This window comes from Calypte anna, chromosome 20 (genome assembly GCF_003957555.1).
Source record: "Calypte anna isolate BGI_N300 chromosome 20, bCalAnn1_v1.p, whole genome shotgun sequence".
Classification (NCBI taxonomy): Eukaryota; Metazoa; Chordata; class Aves; order Apodiformes; family Trochilidae; genus Calypte; species Calypte anna.
In genome coordinates this window covers 1,033,566-1,053,616 of record NC_044265.1, presented here as the reverse complement: position 1 = coordinate 1,053,616, position 20,051 = coordinate 1,033,566, and the positions used below count along the sequence as shown (strand labels likewise).

General features: G+C 51.1%; 1 protein-coding gene across 1 annotated transcript; it reads right to left on the bottom strand.

Moving 5' to 3' along the window:
* Positions 1-224: 224 nt before the first annotated feature.
* On the bottom strand, positions 225-19,887 carry GGT7 (gamma-glutamyltransferase 7). The gene is made up of 15 exons (XM_030463013.1): positions 19,679-19,887; positions 16,662-16,888; positions 15,166-15,317; positions 14,058-14,172; positions 13,517-13,584; positions 12,838-12,911; positions 12,293-12,486; positions 10,025-10,112; positions 8,864-8,991; positions 7,342-7,430; positions 6,672-6,824; positions 6,058-6,175; positions 5,223-5,360; positions 4,147-4,246; positions 225-2,636 (listed from the first exon to the last, which is right to left on the bottom strand). The coding sequence occupies exons 1-15, from the start codon at positions 19,863-19,865 to the stop codon at positions 2,473-2,475; spliced, it is 1,995 nt and encodes a 664-aa protein (XP_030318873.1). The 5' UTR covers positions 19,866-19,887; the 3' UTR covers positions 225-2,472.
* Positions 19,888-20,051: the final 164 nt, after the last annotated feature.

The window sequence follows — 20,051 nt, the reverse complement described above, 5'->3', positions numbered from 1 at the left end:
TTGGCTGGGTTGGAAGGGACCTCAGAGATCATCAAGTCCAACCCTTGAACCACCGTTGCGGTTCCCAGCCCATGGCACTCAGTGCCACATCCAGGCTCTTTTGAAATATCTCCAGGGATGGAGAATCCACTACTGCCCTGGGCAAGGACCAATTCTGCTTCAGAGCTGTGGGACATTAGCAATAGCTGAAATCAATGCAGTCACACAGCACACACACATCTCCAGAGCATCACCCTTTATTCCACAATGTCTATCTCACCTGTACAGAAGGAAACATTGGGTGTTTCTTGGCACCTTACATTAAATTAATCAGATCTCATCACAACAGAAGGACTCAAAGTATCAGACACTGGGCCAATTAGCAGATTAAAAGTTTCTGTATCAAATACATCTGTTCTAAACTGATGCCATTCTTAAACAGAGAAAATGGGAAATAATTCACAACATCTTTCCTTCTCTTTGCCATGACCCAGGGACCTAATTCCATCTTCCAATTTTATATTTTCTCTTTTCTTGAAACAGAAGTGGCTCCATGCCGAAGTGACAGATCACTGCTGTACCCTATCAGAAAGTCCCCCATTTCCAGCAGTGGGATTCAAAGCACAGAACTGCCTCCCTCTTCCCCACAAAACCCAGAGAGGTCTGCTCCACAACACGTGAAGTTCATTAACACTCCCAACTTTGGGCATTGACCAACTCTAATGATGACAACAGAAAAATAAATAAATAGATTTGACATCCCTCTGGTGAAGAAAGTCTCTTCTTTACCTACAGGCAGTGTGGTGGCACAGAAGACAACTTCCCAAAGACACCACTGTCCTTCTCCTGTCTCTCAGCTGAGGCCACGGGTAACAGAGAATCCCGCCCATGCTCCTGTCTGCTCCTGGTACCTGCTCTGCTCTTCTCACTCGTGGCTGCACTTCATGGGAGCACAAAAGCCTTTCTGTCCCTCCTTGTGCAGTGTGCAAGGCCTCCCCTGAGATGCTCTGAGACCCTCTCCTGGCAGGTGGCAGGAACAATATTCTGCTGTGGTGCCCTGAGCATCCCAGGGGCTTCATAGCAGATGTCAGACAGCAGTGGGAGTCAGAAGGAGCTCAGGGTGACACAGGGTCCCTCGGGAGGAAGGCTGGGGGTGACCATTGTAACCATCAAATGAAAGATCAACATAAGCAGAGATATATAAATACAGTGGCCAGAGGTGCATTTGCACCATGAGGGAAATTGTCCCATTTTAAACAGCAGAAAATGATAAATTTCCAGAATATTTAAGTGCCAGGTGTCTGAGTTGGGAGTGAAAGCAGAAGGAAATGCTCAAGTGTGGCTTGAAGGAAGTGGTGCAGCTTTCTGATGTGCTATTTCTTCACACTATTTCAGCCAAGAATTGTGGAAGTATTCTTATATTTGCACTACATGGTGTGGACAGAGAATCATTCCAGTAGTTCTGGGAGGGGTTTTGTACCTTCTCTTTCACAGCTTTTCCAGTAGATCCACCAGTATCAAAAGATGGAGCTGAAGCACAAGTGTGAATTAGGTAAGCAGAATATCCCAAGCCTCTCTGCTGGGATTCCATGGTTCAGGCTTTCAGAGCAGACTGGGATAAGGCAGTGTAAAGAGCACCCTGAACCTGACTAAATGATCTCCCTGTGGTTTTCAGTCCATGGTCTGAAGTGGGTCACTTTTTAGAAGTGAGTGCAGTACCAGTAAGATATCTCCAAAGAGTATCTGAGAAAATTAAGATCATTCCCACTAAGCTTAAATTCACCATGGAGGAAGCTGAACCTCTGTGAGAAAACCATTGGGTGGGTCTATGAGTTCTTAGAAGTTGAAAACCATGGTTCTGGTTACAAAACCAGACCACAGCCAGCTGATTCGAAAGATTTGCCCCCAAAGTTCAAGGTGTGCAGCAATGGGAGAAAAGAAACCAAAACAGGAGACTGCACATTGGTAAAAACCAGCTGGCCCCTCCAGGGTGTGAAAGGACTCCCTGATATCCCAGCTACATGCACCCACAAACTAATGCATTAGGCTGCATTAATTACTGGCTTATACAAGAGGCAAAGAATGAACTTGGGAAAGCCATGGAGATGAAGGTGACAGTACCATCCCTACTTGTTTTGGGTTTTTTTTCACTTGCTCATGTTCCTGCTTACTAAAATCAAGATGCTGGCTAAAATTGGGCTTTTTGAAAAGACTGAAATTATCAGCAAGACTCTGTCAAAAGAAAAGTGTGCTCCTTGTAGGCTTTAATGAGGACTGGGGTGCTTGCGATTCAAATAATTTTAAAATAAAATATAAATTAGAGAGCTGTGTGTTGGTGCTGCTAACCCCTCTGGGGTGGTCCAGGCATTCTGCTCAGCAGTGTGTATGTGGGGGAACCCAGTCTGGGGCTGGAGGAGGGACATTCAGAACATGCACATCACTGGGGTTGACTTCTCTAAAGTCTTGTTCGGCCAACACGATGTCTGGGAGGGGCTACAAGATTGTGGCTCCAGCAGCATCCACACTCCTGGGGTCCTTCAGGCCAATGATGAAGCTGTTGGTTCTCCTGGCTCCATGCACTAAGGAGACCACTTTGATTTTATCCACTTGATAGCCCCTGGCTACAAGAAATTCGATATCTTCTTCAGGAAACTCACCTGTAGGGATTTCAAAAGAGGAGTTTGTCATGGAAACCATCAAAGCCTTTGACAGAAAGCTCTGTCCTCACCCTGTTGACATCTCCAGTGTGATGGAAACTGCCTGCAGACCCTTCCAAAGGGATCCCAGATAGGGAGGGCTGAGGGGCTCCCTGCCCCAAGGAGCCAACTTGCACCTCTCAGCAGCAAAGGCTCCTTGGGCAGTGTTTGTGTCGTGAGGAAATGGGGGAATCCAGGGAATTTTAGAGATGTAGAAGATCTTTCTCTTTGGGAAAGTGGAAAAGCCATGGTTGGCAGCTATTGTAGTTACTCTGCTTATAGAACACCAGGCAGTCCCTGCTCTTAAGAGCTCAGTTATAATTAACAGTATTAACAGTTGTTAGGCAAAATAAGATGCAAGGCAGCTCAGAACGAATGGTAGTAAAACAAGCTGACAAGCTTTGTGGTGAGGCCTCCAACTTCCCCTTCACATTTGTCTTCATCTTCCAGCCATCTACCTGAGGCTGCTTGCTCTCCTGCTTTTACTTTGTTCATCAAGTGCTTCATAATTTCTGTATGAATAGAAGTGCCTGAGGACATGAAGCTGAGGATGCATCTGGACAAAGTCCTTGTAGCTATTTAAGCTACATACATTGCAGATAAATTGCATAGATCTTGTTGATCCCAAATGTTGAAACACACAAATTAGAACCTTTTGAAGATTTGCATTCTTAGTTTCCAAGCCTGCAGGTCACACTTGACAGACATTTTTTTCATTTTCCTCTGGAACCCGAAGGCTTAGAAACTTTGGCTCCTTTATGTGAAATGAGAACTAAATTTCAATTATGATTCATTCTGGTAAGGTATGGGGCTTTGTGGAAAACACCAAATAGACCAAGACTTGAAACAACCAGAACAAGAGCTGGCACTGCAGTCTCCAGAGCACCAGCACTGGTGCTGCATTTCCAGCAACAGCCTGGAAAGCCACAAGCTGTGCCATAAGCCTTGTCTTCTCCCCAGCTGGTGGAGCTAAGGGACATGTACTGGGAGGTGAAATGGTATCATTTATGGCAGTGATAAAAAAGTGTGGGAAGAGGTGCCAGCCCTCATCACCTATCTTAGGGTGAACCTGAGGTTGCAAGCTTGTTTATTTGGATATCCTCAGTGCTGTAACCCCATATTGCCCAAAGGTTTTAAAGACACAACAAGGCTGCTACCAGGAAGTGAGATGGGATGGAGGGAAGGTTGGAAAGAAGCACCTGAAAGAGGGTGGACAGGTGGTGTGGAGGGGGCAGGGAGGGAGCATTCCCAAGACAAGGGGGAGCAGCCACAGCTCAGCAAAAACTCCAAGCTTTGAAGAAGCTAATCTGAAACCTTTTCCCCAAGCCCCTCTCCACCCACTTGCCACCCTAGAACTTGTTGAGCTGTGCACTGGGCTGTCACACTTCCACAGAAGTGTGCCAAGAAAATCCTGCTCCTTTTCTGAAGAGGCCACACTTGTAGGCTGCACCATACCAGTGCCCATACTCACTGTCAACCTGCAAAGTGTTGGACTGAAGCTGGGGGTGAAGTCGACCAAGTGACAAACTTTCACTCAGATTCTTGTTCAGTGTTAAAACATTTACCAAAACCTGCAAAAGAAGAAAAGAGCCTCAAAAATAATAATAATAAAAAAATTATGAGAACAGGTAAACCCAACTTCCAGATCATTTGTGTCTTTCAACATCTGCAGATACAGCAGATGAAGACAACTTGGAACCATTTACCCAGCTTGCATGATCTAAGGCAGGGTTTGGCACACACACGAGACCCTGGAATTGTGGCCTGTTTGTTATTGGTGAGCAGAACCTTTTCAGGATCATGCAGACTTTTTGTCATATTGTTCCTGCTAAATTAGGAGAGCTGTGTGTCTGGAACACAAGGTCATCTCTAAATATGTGTTTGTCACAGCCAAAAGCTGCATATGACTTCTCCAAGCAAAGTGTTGGGAACCAATGTTTGGCTTTAGTTTTGCTCTGAATTTACCCTCCAAAAGGTAAGGAGAATGGGAGCCAATTTCAGTTGTGCCTTTTGTTTTAGCAATGCCCTGCTGCTCTGCATGCATCAAGCTACATGCATGTACTCCACCTCATTACAAATCAAAATGAGGAGGAGCTGCCCAAATTATAGAGAGTGCTGAGCAGAGAGGGACTGAGTTGGGAATGCACTAAAAGGAGCTTTTCATAGGGAAAAGGGTTAAAAGGCTGCCAGTCTCCTGAAGTTCTCTGAATACAAAATATTCTTTTTTTTTTTTCATCATGATACTTAAGACAAGCTATGAGCAGGTATTAGGATGACACAAAGCCACTAGAGATTTTGTCAGGAGGCTTTTCCTCCACAAATATGAGGGCTGCCACCAGGAAAGGTGCAAGAGAAGTAAATGGGTAGCTCTTAAAGGTTTGAAAAACCAAACGTGGGAATGGGGAGATCCAAGACTGAACTGGCAATCCTCTGGCCACCAGTTTCAGCACAGCCTGGGACGTTTGGAACAGGAACTCTGTGCTGCAGGGGGGGACCCTGCTCAGCACTGAACTCCTCAGGGTACCAGTGCCTGGACACAGCACTGACCTGCACGATGCTGCTCAAGGCTTTGTCCCCACTGTTTGCTCCCAGACACAGGTAGGTGCCACACATCCCCTCGGAGGGTCTCACGATGGTGGGCAGCAGGAAGGAGAGCGGCCGCCTGCGAGGCCGGATGAGGTTTTGCTGCAGTTGGAGAAAAGACATCCCAGAGAATTCCAACAAGCTGAACAAAGCTTTGCTGGTGTTCTGCTTGCTCGGGTTAATTTCTTACTCTTTATGCTACAGCCAGCGATTGCACTGATGGAGTTTTACAAGGCTGACCTCCTCACTTCTGTGCTAATGCTCTCTGATGTTAACAGGATCCACCCCATTACAGGGAGCCCTTCACCCACTTCTAAAGTCCCAACCCAGCAAGTGGGATGTTTTTATAACACATATCAAGCAGAAACAACCAGGTAGCACTGGAAGCCATCAGTACTGGCCTGTAAATGTTTCTCTCCAAAGCATGAAGATTTTTCTTTCATTATATGTTATTTTTTAAACCTCCACAGCTGCAATTCACAGACAGTCCTTAATTCAAGTCCAGAGAAAAGGAAAGTTGCTTTAAAGTGCCTCTAGACATCAGGGAAAATAGGCAGGTGAGATGTGCAGCATCATTTGGTAAAACTGCATTAGAAAGATCACTGATACACGTGAAGCTTTCTGTTTACTCTGTTTCAGTGGCTCACACAGTGAAAAGACAGGAGCTTTCTGCAGACAGCTGTCTCTCAGTTATTAACAAGGCATTAAATAGCTTCCCTGTTGTGGGGATGAGAATAATTTTTTTAAAAAAAATAGGTACAGACAGCTCAAATAAAGAATCTGCCATGTCATTCATTACCGGTCTGGGAATGGAGCTGTTCATTGTTCTGTTTTGCCAGGAGAAGTCCAACATCTGGCTGTTCAGGAGGACTCCAGAGGGTGTTATTATTCCACTGCCAAAGGGACGATTCAAAGAGCTGAAAAGAAACACAAAGAAATCTCATAAAAATCCTCCCAGAAATTTACTGTACACCTTTAGGGATTCAGGACTCCAATCTTCTGTCCCATATTGGCTTCAGAGACTCTTTCTTAGATCTTTAGGGACATGGTGAGAGATAATCTACACACCCTTAGGGGCAGGAACCATGCAGGTGACAGCAAGTCAGGACCTTTCTGTGTTTAAGGATTTCCCTTTAGCTGATAGATCTGCCTCCATGCCCCCATCAGTCCTCAAATTTGGCCACCACCTCTTGTCCAGGGAGTGGGTTCAGGCCAATCCAGACACATTTCTGTAGGGCAGCATCAGCTCACACACCTCCACCCCACCTTCCCATCCATCTGATTGTCAGAATAACTGGGACAGGGCAGCCCAGATGCTCCAGGAATGGTCCCATCCTGTCCTCCTGAACCTGCTTTGTTCTCCCTGCTCCCACCTTCTGAGTACATTATGGAGGGAAGAAGTAAATCTGTTACCTTACAACAGCAACAATGAAGTCATCAGGTCCCATGACAAGGACCTGGCTAGCTGTGGGTCCACTCTCCATGGAGAAGTGAGGCACATGGAGGTCAGAGGAGAAGGGCTGAGAGTCATTGATCAGCTGGCGCAGGGCATCAGCCTCTGATTTGCTTCAGTGATGAGGGAGGGAAAGAGGACAGAAAGCCATGAGCCCAGGAAGCCAAACATCTCTTGCTCTCTTGTTGGGAATACATCTACACAGCTACTGGACACTGAGGGATGGACACTGAGAACAGAGAGCTCCTGCAGTTCAGCCCATGGATGGATACAGATGGCCCAGTCTGCACAGAGGCTGGGGACATCCCAGCTCTCTGCAGTGCTGAACTCACCCCCATGGACAAGGGGTGGCAGCACCTGGCTGAGTGCCAGTTCTCCATCAGGAGGGCAAGTCAGGTCCAGCTCTGGCCACCAACCATGGCAAAACATGGCTGGGGCCCCAAGGTGGGCTCTCCTGCACATCACCACATCCCTATGGTATAAGCTGTGATCCTTGTGAAAGCATGAGCCCTAGGAGGACACTCAAGGACTGACATTTCGTTAAGTTTCCCTGTGCACTGAAAGGAACAAACCCATGAATTCTTCCCAAACCACACAACTTGTCACCATCCCTGCCAGCCTCAGACCTACCTCACCATGTCTTCTGCAGCATGAGTGATGGACACATCATCAGATGGGTCTCCCAGGTTGCTAGCTAGACTCAGGGCTATTTTTAATGTCTAAATTGAGCACACAAAGAGAGAAAGAGAGAAAGAAGCACACTTAGGTGACCTTGGAAATACAACTTTTGGCACTACAAACCAAAAGAGGTATCCAGTTCCTGGCATGTTGGCTAAAGCCCATGAAGAAAAATGCTTAAAAGCTTGATCCTGGGAATATCTCAGTACCCAGACTGCCACACATGGGCATGGGGCTCAAAGGGCACCCATTTGTCATGGCAACTGTGCTGGAGGAGACAACAGTATGCAGCAGTGTTTGTAGATACTAGATAGTTAAATGTGACTTCTGTTTCCATATGTGCCATGCATCAACAACTTCCCCTGAAGAGTCATCATTTACCTCCTGATGTATGGCACAGATCATGAGCAGCTTCTGCAGAAGCCTTCCCTGACCCCCATGGCACACAGAGGATGTGCAGGAGGCTTGGTGGCTAGGGAAGAGCTGAACAAGGGGTCAATATCCACCCCACAGGTGAAGGACACCCCGAGCAGCGTTGTCCCAGGGCAGGACAACCTGGTGCTGATCTACCCCTGAAGCTCAGCCACGTGTTCAGCTCTGTGAGCCCAGGAATTCAGGGTTGCAGACGTTCTGCAGTGACTGCCCTTTGCCTGCAGGTTGCTGCTCCTCAGCTGGGGCATGATAACCAAGGGTGAAACTCTTGGCCTGGTTCAAACACAGATTTGTCTAAAGCTTCCTGAAGAGAGCTCAAAAGCAACTCAGCCTCTGCACAGCCCTAGCACTGTGTAACACCTCCAGCTCTTGCATTTTTTAGGAGAGGCCTTCCAAGCACCACTATTCCCCCTGCTACAAGGATGTGGTCACATCTTTGCTTAAAATTCCCAGCTCATAAAGCCCCACTGTGGACCTGTTAAACATCCAAGAACATAACTCCAGTTACAGAGCAGGGAACATAGCACTGGCTTGACTTCCTGGGAAGCTGAAAGGTTTGGGTACAGCCCTAAATACTGGACAAATCATGATCTGGACCACTGAGATCACAAGGCTAGCTAAAATGCCAGAAGTTTTAAAGAAGTATAAAGTGTTGGGTCACTTTTTTGGGTCACTTTTCCTTGCCATTGCCACACGTATGTTTCTGCTTGCAGCACCCCATGGCTGACTCTCCCTGCAGGGCTCTAACAGTGCTGTGGTACAGCCAGGGCCACTGGAGCATAAAAGATAGAGAAAACTTTCTGAAGAGATGATTGCATACAAGAAATGGGTAAAAGCCACATTTTTTTCTTCTAGAAAAGCTTTGGCTAAGCAAGAAAGGGCTCATCTGAGCATCTGCACCTACCTGGAGCAGCACCTTAGCCTCTATTTGATCATTCTGCTCTGGGAATCACCCATCAAAACATTTTTGTCCAACCAAGGGATAAATAAATTATTCTTCAGCAATACAAGAAATTCAGCCAAATGTTGAACCTCCTCTTACCTCTGCCATCCAGTGCAAAATATTTCCCCTGGATCCTTGACTTGTGATGTTAAAGCCCTCAAGAATGTTCAGTGCTGTGATCAGAGCAGGACCTACGTGTGGAGGTGGGGGACTGAAAACAAGATGACCTGTGAAGGGGAGAGGAGAGGAATGAAGCTGCTTTCACAGAATCACAGAATGTCAGGTGTTGGAAGGGACCTCTGAAGATCATCAGGTCCAACATCCCTGCCAGGGCAAGAGCAAAACTAGGACAGGTCACTCAGAAATGCACCCAGAGAGGTCTTGAAAGCCTCCAGAGAGGAAGACTCCACAACCTCTCTGGGCAGCCAGTTCCAAGGCTCTGTAACCCTTACAGTAAAGAAATTCTTCTCATTTGTTGAGGTGGAACTTCCTGTGCTTTATCTGGAACCCATTGCCCCACATCATGTCCCAGGGCACAAGTACTTTGGCCAGGTACTGTTCAGCTCTAATACTTTTCCATAAGTAGCATCCCCAGGGGCAGGGAAACCTTTCCAGATTTGAGGCTAAATAATGGAAAGCAACATGATTTGAAAATAATTTCCTAAAACAGTCCTGTTGTGTCTTTCTGTTCCTTTTGATGAAGGATGCCCAAATAGGGATGCTTTTTTTTTTTACATCTGAAATTCAGGTTTTTTTGGTTGGCTGCTTGGTTTCTGGGCTGCACTATGGAAGAATGGAGGTAAAATGGGTTTGTGACACTACAGCTATCAGGAGAGTAAATACAGGGATTTCCAGAAAAGAATGAGATTTTAGAAACTTTTGCATAAAGCAAACTTATCCCCCCAGAAGATCAACTTTGGGAACTGTCTTCATATGTAGGCACTAACCTATTGTCCAGCTTCTACCTGGACACAGCATCAGCAGGCGATCACGTTGCATCTTTACACTCCTACACTGTCAAAATACCCTTGGTCACTATAAAGGAAAACCCAGGCCCATATCAAAGTGCTGAAAACCTCCAGAGCTGCCCAAGATGCATCAGTGCCAGGAGGCACCAGCAGGAAACTCCCTGGAGGCCTTTTCTGCAGATGCCTGGGTGCAGCTTTGACTTCAGCTCTCGTTGAAAATACCATCACCACCTCTGGCCAGGTGAAGCAAACTTTTAACTGGAGTTGCATGGCAATTGGGTCAGGCTTTCACCTCGATAGATTGTGTGGATGGGGTTCTCCACCAGGACACTGTAATTGCTGAAATCTTCCTCCACCAGGACTCCTCCGTAGCTGTGGACCTGCACAGAACAGAGCAGTGCAAGCTGAGCAAGTTGGGTTCCTCATGCTGGCCCAGGTGGACACAAACCACACTGCCAAATAAACACAACCTAGGCTGCCAAGCCAAGTGCCAGGTTCCTCAGGAAGCCCTGAAAATCGCTGTTTTCATGGTCTTGGTGGCCTGGCTCACCTTTCACTGTCACTGGAAGGCTCTGCTGCTCATCCACCCCATTGCTCTGAGGACATTCTGTCTGCCAGTGAGGGTGGGCACAAAGGTTGTTAATGTTAAAGGTTGTTGTATGTTAAAGGTTGTGAAGCATTTGAATACTGCCAGGATAAAAGATACCTGGATCCAGACCAGAGGGAACCTGGGTGTACCAGGTCACCATCACTAGAAACCTTCATCAGACTTATTCCCACCCTATTTTATTAATTATTTCTGGTGATAATGGGTCTGCTGTAGCCTTTGCCTTTCTGTAAGACTCTCCTCGAGGTACAATTTACTCAGCTTGGTAATTTTCATTGACACAGTGAAGTTGGGTAATTCCCTCCACTGCAGGGGATTGAGTCATGACAAAGATGAGGTAGGACCAATGTAACTGCACTCCTTGACCCTAAAATCCTCTCAAGAAGGTAATATCAGGCAGTGTACAGCTGCTACTCTGCTCATGGGCCAAATACAGCTTTCTACCCAGCAGAAACTACAAAGCCTGGTGAGAGGTTCTGCTGGGGTGAGTTGCTGCTGAGTCCTCTGGATTTCCATCCAAGAATGGGCAAGAACAAGGAACCTGTGCATGCTTTAATTCCTAAACTAGCCAGATAAGTTTGGCAAGAAAACTCCTTCTCTGGCAGAAATGGATGAACCATTGGAGCTGTGAGGGCAGCAAACCAAACCCCAACAAAGCTGTAAACCAGGTTCCTACTTGGGATCCCTGACCCCTTCCCAGAGCTCTCCCAGAGGCCAGGCTGAACCAAACAGCTGGAAAGAACAGGAAGGTGCCTGTGCCCAGAGCTGATCCCTGGAGCTGAGCAGGAAGCCTGGGAGAAGCAGTGGGAGTGGGGCAGGAGCAGGGAAAGGGGAGAAGCCCTGGTCAGCCACGTTGTCTCAAATTCCCCAGGGAGTACTCCTGGTTTTTCCTCCTGTGCATTCCTGCTGTGGGATGGAAACAAAGAGGTCAGGTGTTTCGGAGCTTTACTTGGTTTCACCACATGAATGCCCTCCCTTTGCTGGAACATTAAGCACTGTGGGAAGCCAGCACCTTGCTCTGCTCTGCAGCTGGAGCAGGAATTGCACACTTGGTCCCAGAGCTTGCCAAGGGCTTTGGTTTTGCAGCTCTGGACCTTCCTCCACAGAGGATTTGTGCTTCCCCATTGTTCCCCTTAGGTCAGGGGAAAGGGGGGACAAAGCAGGGCTTAGCTGTGGAGATCCACCACAGGCTTGGGGCTTTTGTTGCTCCTTGGTCTCCACTTCTGCTGTGGTCCAGGTAAGCCAGAGGAGAAGATTTCCAAACACAGAGCTCATAAATGTCTCTGGCTTGAGCTGAATCAGCCCACTCCAGGTTAGTGGTGACATGCTGAAGGTGCCATCACTTGAGCCATGGTGGCAGAGCAAACTGGTGCCACCAACCACCCTGACCACAGTGCCACAGGTATAAAAGGTTTGGGGTTCTTACCAGAATAATTACTTTGTTGTTGCTATTTTTTCCAGAGCACCTCTAATAACAGGAGTTAAACTAAGATAACCACAAGTGGGACCAAGCCTGCCTGATCCTCTGCTCACAAAGCTCACAGTTTGATTTTTAAACTGTCCTCCTGCAGTCTGCATCTTAAAGTCCCATCAACAACAAAACTTTGCTTCTCCACAGTGGGGCACCTCTCCTTATGAAGGAAAAGGGGTTGTCACTAATACAAACACAGCCCAGAGGCGGTCTTGAAATTGAGATATACTTGTCTTTGAAAAATCATTCTGCCCTGGTCATGGAGGAAATGGAGGTTTCACTCCTGTAGGCTGTGGAAGTGACCTGGTGTCACACACACCATGGCAGTGACAGGAAAGAAAAAGGAACCTCCACACATTTGTCCCCATCATTGTGCTGACACGTGGCCATGGCTTATCTCCAGGTTGTCACCTGAAGCAGGTGACATGACAGGTGGCACCTTCAGCCCAGACTGTGCAAGAGAAGTGACAGATGTGGCTCACCTCAGAGATCATCTCCTGAGTCAGGTTCCCACTGTAGAAAGCTGATGTCCCTTCTGCTGCCACCAGCTCCAGGATGGTGGCCAGGTCCGGGCGCCTGAGGAACATGCCAGGGAGCAGGGGCTGCCCAGCTGGCAGGAAGAGATCCCGAAATTTTTCAGAGTGGTTCAGGTCCTTCAGCTCATGTATGGCTTTGGCTGCAGGTGAGAAGGGGAAGGCCATGCAGAAAAGGCTGCACACACCCATCAGAGCTGGGAAGGGAACCTCCAGACACCCCAGAACTCTGCCCTGGATCCCCAAGAAACTGCCCAGCATGGGCTGCTCTGACCTGGCCCTGGGAAAGGGCTCCAGTTCTGCTGTCACCACACTTCCCACTTGCAGATCATGGTTCACACTTTGCTCATCCCCCATCACCACCCTGTCCAGGCCCCAGGAGCCCTCATTTCCCAGGAACAACCATCTCCATTCCCAGCTGCCTCATAAACTGCAGTGGCCAGTGTGCTCCTCCATGCTAAGAAGCCCCCCAGGGCATCCCATCAGGAACTCACCCAAATCCTGTGTGACATTAAACCCCTCCTCGGCCACCATGGCCACGAGGCCCAATAGCTTGGACCATGGGAGTCTGCCAAAGGAGAAAGGACAAGGAGAAACATTCCTTGGAGGGGTTCAGCAGAGCAGGGAGGTGGGGAGCAAGTGTGGGGATCAACTCCAGGGTAAGGGGGCTCCTAAAAGACCAAGACAGGACCAAAAGAAACACTGAGCCTTCAGTGGGCTGTTTCTCTTTGGCAGGAACATCTCAGTGCTCCATGATGTGCACCAGAGAGGAATGTCCGTGCAAGGACAGGGAGAGGGTCATCTCTGGAACAAAATCTCAAGCCATGGCCAAGACTTGAGCAAGTCATTCAGCTCCCTCTCTCACTGTCCCAACAGGGCATGAAGGACACTTCCTAGGGTCCAGCTAAATAGAGAATGAAAAGAAACAGACATGCATGAAAATGCTCTGTGCCTGTTTCTAAGAGAACTTTGATCCTCTTGTTAGCCAAAATCTTGCCTTGCAGAAAAGCTGACAAAGCTGAATTCTTTCTTCTGAAGTACCAAAATATTAACATATTTCTCAATACAATCCTCCCAGCACCCCTTAGCTAATGGTTTTAACTGGTGGTCTGATGGGGAGGGGTTGTGTGGGGACTGCCTGTGCAGCATGAGGACAGACAGCCCGTGCCTTACCTCCCGTGTAGCTGATGTGCCTGGTGCATCCCTTGAATCATGCCTGGCACCCCCACGAGCAATCCAGGCTGTAAAATAGGAAGGACAAAATGGAAGAGTAGTCTCCTTCCTGTGAGGACATGGTCTCTGATTACAAGCCAAGGAGATCCAAGTCACATTCACTTGGGAAGCTCCTGCATGTCTTTAGGAGAGAGGAAGAGGTCTGTAGCAATAAAATCAATTAGGGAATAAAAGTTTTTGGAAGTAAAGAGTCTGGTCTCAATACAGTTTTTTCACAAGAATTAACTCAGCAAAAGGACATGGATTGTGGTCCTTCCCAGGACTCCTGCTCTCCTGCTCCCCCTTGCTGGAGGGCCATGCCTCATCACTCCCCAAGCCCTGCAAGCTTCAGGTATTTTGGTGTTGCCAAACAAACATTTTTCCTGAACTCTCCATGTTTGTAGGGCCAGGGATCTCCCCCACAGCCTGAGAGCTGTGGGGAGAGGAGAGCTGGAGCCATCAGCCAGCCACAGCCCTGGAGGGCTCTGCTGAGCATCCTCACCTTGGTGTCCTTCTGCAGGTCCTCCTCCAGTGGGATGCCCAGGGGAGCCACCTCACGAAAGTCGATCACCCAGCTCCTGTTCTTGCGGATGTCGTGGACCAGCATCACCCCACCCCTGCAGGGAGATGGGCTCATGGCAGGGCACTGCTTGTCCCTGCATCACCCCAGCCCTGCAGGGAGATGGGCTCATGGCAGGACACTGCTTGTCCCTGCAGCAGTCTCTGACATGAAGCCCAAATGAGGACTTCAGGTGCCACTGGGGCCAGGGCCAGCCCCACCACAACTGGGCCACTGCAGCAGGTCACCAGCCCCAGCAGTGCCCCAAGGCTGACCCGTGGCATGGGGGATGCTGCTGCCCTTCCCTGGGGAGCAGCTCAGGATGATGGAGCCCAGGAGATGGGCAGCCCTGTGCTGAGCCTGAGGTGAGGCTGGATGGATCCCTGCCAGCCTGGCCAGAGGGCCACTGCCTCTGTTCCACTGCCAGGCTGGGACTATCTGGGATTGTCTTTATAATCTGAGAAGGTCTGCAACAAAACAGGGGCTTTGCTTACAATAGAAACCTGCGGGGCAGCCTGGAGAAGCTATCAGGTGGCAAGGTTTTATGAAACACTCCCCAGACCTCCTGCAGAGCCAAGAGCACCAGGGACCATGGATGCCACCAGGGGGATGGGGGCTGGCAGGAGGCCACCCCTTGCTGCCCAGAGCTGGGCTGGGGCCTCAGCCTCCTGTCACAGCAGGAGCAGAGCTCATGAAGGGAAGAACTCAGTCTCGTAGCCCTGGTGCTGAGCTGGGGGTGCTGCAAGCTCCTGGAGCACTCGCAGATGGGCTCAGCTTGGTGGTGGTCACCACCACATGTGGTCACTTTTTAAACCTTCTCAGGTCTGAGGCTTGGACTTTCCCAGCAGCCACTATGGCAGATCCAGCTTTTCCCTGAGGGTCTCTGTCCCTCACTGCTAGCTCAGCACACAGGAAGGGTCCCTGTCCCCATGCTGACATGGACAGATCAGAGAGCTGGTACCACCCTCTGGGACCCAGGCTACCATGAGGGGTACCACCCACTTGAGGACAATCAGAGAGCACAGCATGGGGGTGAGAAACAGACACTTACCCACCAATCCCTGAGGTGTGGGGGTTGACAATTCCTGCACAGAGGGCAGAGGCAATGGCTGCATCCACAGAGGAGCCCTGTTTGTTGAGCACCTCTGTGCCCAGGGCCGTGCAGCGGGCAGCGTCCGTCACCACGGCACCGCGCTGGAAGATCTGCCAGAGAGGAGAACCTGACAGGGCTGCTCACAGCCTCACTCAGCTCTGGGGGAACTGAAGCCCGAGGCCAACACCAAGGCTGTGGCTGCATTTTCAAGTGCCTCCTAATGCATGTGGGAGTGAAATGTCCCTTGGCACACCCCTGCACCAGGACAGGTGTGGCAGCTCTTCAGGTAATGGTGGCCATCATCTCAGCCAGCTTTCCCCAGCAGACATTATAAGCTGGTGGGCCACATCTCACCCTGTCCTCCACCACCTCAGAGCAGGGTGGGGCTAATCCTCAGGAGCACTGGGGGATGATGTGATGTCACTGGAAATGGGAATACAGCTGCTAAGAACATGGCAGCCCCCCAGTACCACAGATCATCCCCATCCTTCCCTAGTGCTAGCACTAGTGCTACTGCAGCTACAGGAAGTTTTGGAAGGTTCTTTTTGATCCCATGGCACAAATTGCAGCATGTCACCATGAGCCAGGGTGGCCTTGGGAAGTGCAAAGGGCTGTGGAAGGAGCACAGTAGGTTGGTGAGCAGAATTAACCCTTCCAGTGGGGCCACCGAAGGAGCCACGTTGCACAGTCAGGCTCCCTCCAGCTACACCCTGCCAGCCACCTCACCCCATCCCCACCCCAGTGGTTTGATATGCCAGTGAGACAGCAATAAATTTTAAAAAAGCAAATGTGTTCCACATGGACTAGGAGGTAGCTCTGCTCTCCTGCACAGCATGTGAAGACAGTGGTGACTGCTGGCTGCCCTTGGCCCTTCTTGGGCTGCAGTACTTGGCAGATGTTCTGCAGGAAGGGATGGCCCCTGGCCATGCTGCTTTTCCTCTGCAATCTAGTACTGGGCTGTGGGACAGGGTAGTGGGAGGTTCAGCTCTGTTTTCAGCTATTCCCCTGATGGGTCCTGAATGGATCCTTCCAGAGTTGAGCGTGGGCATACAGATCCATGAAACTCTCTCCAAGTGGAGATGTATGAAAGATAACTGCTGCTTAGCTGAGGATTGCTTTCTGAAAGCATTCACATCTGGCTAAGCCCACAGCTGGAGGCAGAGCAGCAGGGCTGCCCAGTGCCCCCTGGCAGCACCACTGGAGCTGCCTGGCACAGCTGCCCCTCTGAGCCAGCACTGGGAGCCCAGCTCACCCCTCCCAGCACAACCCCCAGCTGCAGGAAGACATTTTTGAGACAATTTTGGGTGGAATCTTGGGGAGACTCAGCACCCTGGGTCTCGCTGACACAGGCCAGGGCTCACCAGCACTCATCCTGCTAAATAAAGAGGAAAGTTAAGGTGCTCCTCCCATTTTCAGACCCGAAGGCAAACTGCAAAACCACTGCTTTGTCTTACCTGAGGATCCCCAAAATAGATCTGCATGATCAGGGCCACGGTGACGCCCATGGCGAAGGTGAGGCAGGCAGTGATGATGACAGTCAGCCCATCCTGACGGAAGCTGCAGTCCCCAGAGAAAGGGTCCTTGCTGGTCTCCTGGAGAGGGGACACGTCCTGGCTGCCCATCTCTGACGAGGAGGAGGGCAGGCGCTGGAGACGCGCAGACTTCAGGAAGGAGTCTGGGTCTTTGTGGGCAGCAGGGAGAAAAGAAGTGTTAGTTATTGAGCAACACGGGGCTCTTCTTGCAGTGTTTACCCAGCACTAAGGTTACACAGTGCCCCTTCCAGCGAAGCAATTGCCTTCCCTATTGATCCCAGCTCTCAAAGGATTTTCTGGCTCAGATGCTGCATTAGGTAATTTTACTGATCCCATCCTTCAGCTCTAGTTATTCCAAACTGACTTCCCTGGAGATTAAGAGGGGTTAAAAAAACCCTGAATTTTGCTCCATTTCAGTCCATTCATCAGTATTCAGTGACAGGCCCAGCTACTGCTCTGTTTGGATGGGTTACTAACACAGGACTGACTAGCAAACAGGTCTGTCAAACACAGCAGGACTGAACAAGAGGATATGAAGATATTACATTAAAATCCAGTGGTATTGTTTGGACTTATGCTTAAGGACAGAGGCAAAGCAAAACCTGGGCATGGGAAATACCTGAAATACCAAACAGAAGCCTGGCAAAGCGGGGGCAGGGAAGAGCAAACCTGCAAACCGAGGGCGTCCACCTGCTCTGCTTTAATTTCTTGCTTCCTCCAGATGATGAAATCAAGCTGCTCGCTGAACACCCAGCTCTGGGATGGCAAACGCAATGGGGGTAAGTTTTGCTGGGCATCTGGCAGATGAAAAGGTCTCTTTTCTGAAAGGTGCCTTGAGTCTGCTTGCATCAGCTGCTGGGAGTGAGGAGCCCTGTTGGGCACACGGAGCTGCTGGTGCAGCCATGGGGATGTGCTTATCCCTGACAAGCACTGAACAGGACCAGACAGCTCAGGGCATCATCATTCATCTCTTGGATGAATATTTGTGGGGGCTGCAGTACCCCCACATCCATGGTGGGAAGAAGAGCACCCATGGAAAAGACAAGAAGCTTGTCCCTCCACCCAGGGGATGTTTCCCAGGTTTGGGCTAAGGGATAAGGGAGCAAGCAGGAAACCCTGCATCCCCCATGCCTCTCTCTACTCTGGCAGGCAGCACCTCCTTGGAGACAACCAGCCTTATTTTTGCCATGACATTAAAAATGACTCCCGGGTGCAGCTCTCCTGGGGCCAGGCAGGGACTGAAGTTTTTATGTCAGTGATGCTGCAACCAGGAGTAAACCTCCTCTAAAACCAGGGAATCCCCCTAGAGTCAATTTAAAGTCATTGTCACTTTGGTGATTTAGGCTCAGCTCTCCCAGCCTGTGCCTCCGAGCCCCTCACCAGTGCATCTGGTCTGAGCCAGATAGAGCTGCAGCGTGTAAGGCCTGGATGGGGGGGCCATGACTGGTCTGCCAGGGGATGCCACTGGGTAGGGATGTCACACAGAGTCCCTGGCACCCTCACAGCGAGGCACCAGCCCCATCAGTGGGGAAACAGCAAGGAGTGAGCTGGGATCCTCTGAGTGACCCCTCCAGGACCCCACCCACTGCTCTGCTGGTGATGGGCCAGCCCAGCACGATGGGATGTGAACATCCAGGAAGCAACCATGGGAATGATGGCTCAAAGCCTTCCAGGGAAGTTCTGTTGTTCACTGACACATGGCCTTGGGCAAGTCACTCGGTGTCTGTGACCATTGGTGCTGCACAGGGACAGCAGGGCTGTGGTCTGGAGATGGGAGGGGTCAGTCAGGAACACAGAGGGCAAGAAACAGCCTGCAAGGCCAACACACAGGCACCTCTCCCACCACCAATGTCCACGCTTGAAAGAGAAGCCACCAAACACTACTTGGCTTCTCCAGGGGCTGTGAAGGAGACCTTTCTTCCAGGGGGAAGCAGTGCTTTGGGGAGCCAGGGCCGCCTGAGCTCTGGTGTGGACAGCAGAAACTGGAGCTGCCCACAGGCCCTGGCAGCTGCTGAAACATGGGACGATTCAGTCCTTTGAGGGTCTCTCCCCAGCACCAATCACACAACAGGGCTTTCCTCCTTTAATGAGATCTTCTGGGTCATAGATACCAAGGGTCTGGGTTCCTTCCCTGCCAGTCTGGCAGGTAACATGGCACAGTGATGCACAACCAGCTTTTGCAACACGCAGGCAGTGTTGGATGAGGCTGAGTTTCCAGGTGGCCAAAGAGCAGCAGGTCGTGCAGCCCCCCACACACAGACACCCAGGGGACCAAGACCCCAACACCTGCCACAACCAGAATGGCACCGAACTCTGCTCATGCTCTGCCTGCCAGATGAAAGGCTTTTGGAAGAGCTGCTCCCCCAAACCTGCCCGCAGGGGTTTTAACCCGGGAGCAGCCAGGGCTATGGCACTGCCCCTTCCCCGGGCAGAGGGAGGGGAACACGGGGCCCTCGGGGGGACACAGCCCGTGGGGCTCCGGAGCGGCTGCGGGGATGGAGGGCAACGCCGCCTGCAGAAACAGGACAGAGAGGAGGAAATCGGCTTCTCTCAACTATGGAGAATGAAAAACAGGCAAAGGGTTTTCTCACGGATCAAAGGACCCCCTGACTTTATTACAGCCGCCCCTGGAAGGAGGGATGGCCATCTCCGTGCAACCCCGGTGCCTCTGGTCACCTTCCGTGCCCGCGGCTCCCGGCACGGCCCCGCGGGGCGACCCAGGGGCCGGGGAACACGAGGACGTGGGAGGCCGGCGAGCCCCGGAGGAGCCGGGGAGAGGGGAGCCCCTGGTCCCGGCCGAGCAGGGCGGTCTGGAGGAGCCAGCGGGGTCTGCGGGCGGAGGGGAACCCGTACCCAGGCTGCGGGCGGAGCAGGGACCGGCGGTGAGCGGGGGCCGGGGGCATGCGGGGCCGCGGGGGAGCTCGGCCGCCGCCCCTCACCCGTGTCCTGCTCGCCCAGGAACGCGTCCTCCTCCTTCCGGGAGCGGAGGCCTCCCTCGGCCGGGCCGCCCGCCTCCTCCTCGGGCAGCCGGGGGAAGCTGGTGATGCTCATGTAGTCCACGGGCGAACCGGCGGCCAGGGCCCGCTGTCGGCCTCCCCGCCCCTCTGCCGGCACCGCCATCGCCATCGCCGCCGAGCGCCGGAAGGGGCCGGGCCGGGCTGGGGCGGGACCGCGGCTCCTCCCCGCGGCGGGACCACGAGGGGCCGGGCCGGGCACTGCGGGTCCGGAGGAAGCGATGGGAAGCCCAAAGCCCCGGGCCCTAAGGCGGTCCTGGCCCGGCTGCGGCGCTTCCCCACAGGCCGAACGCGGGAG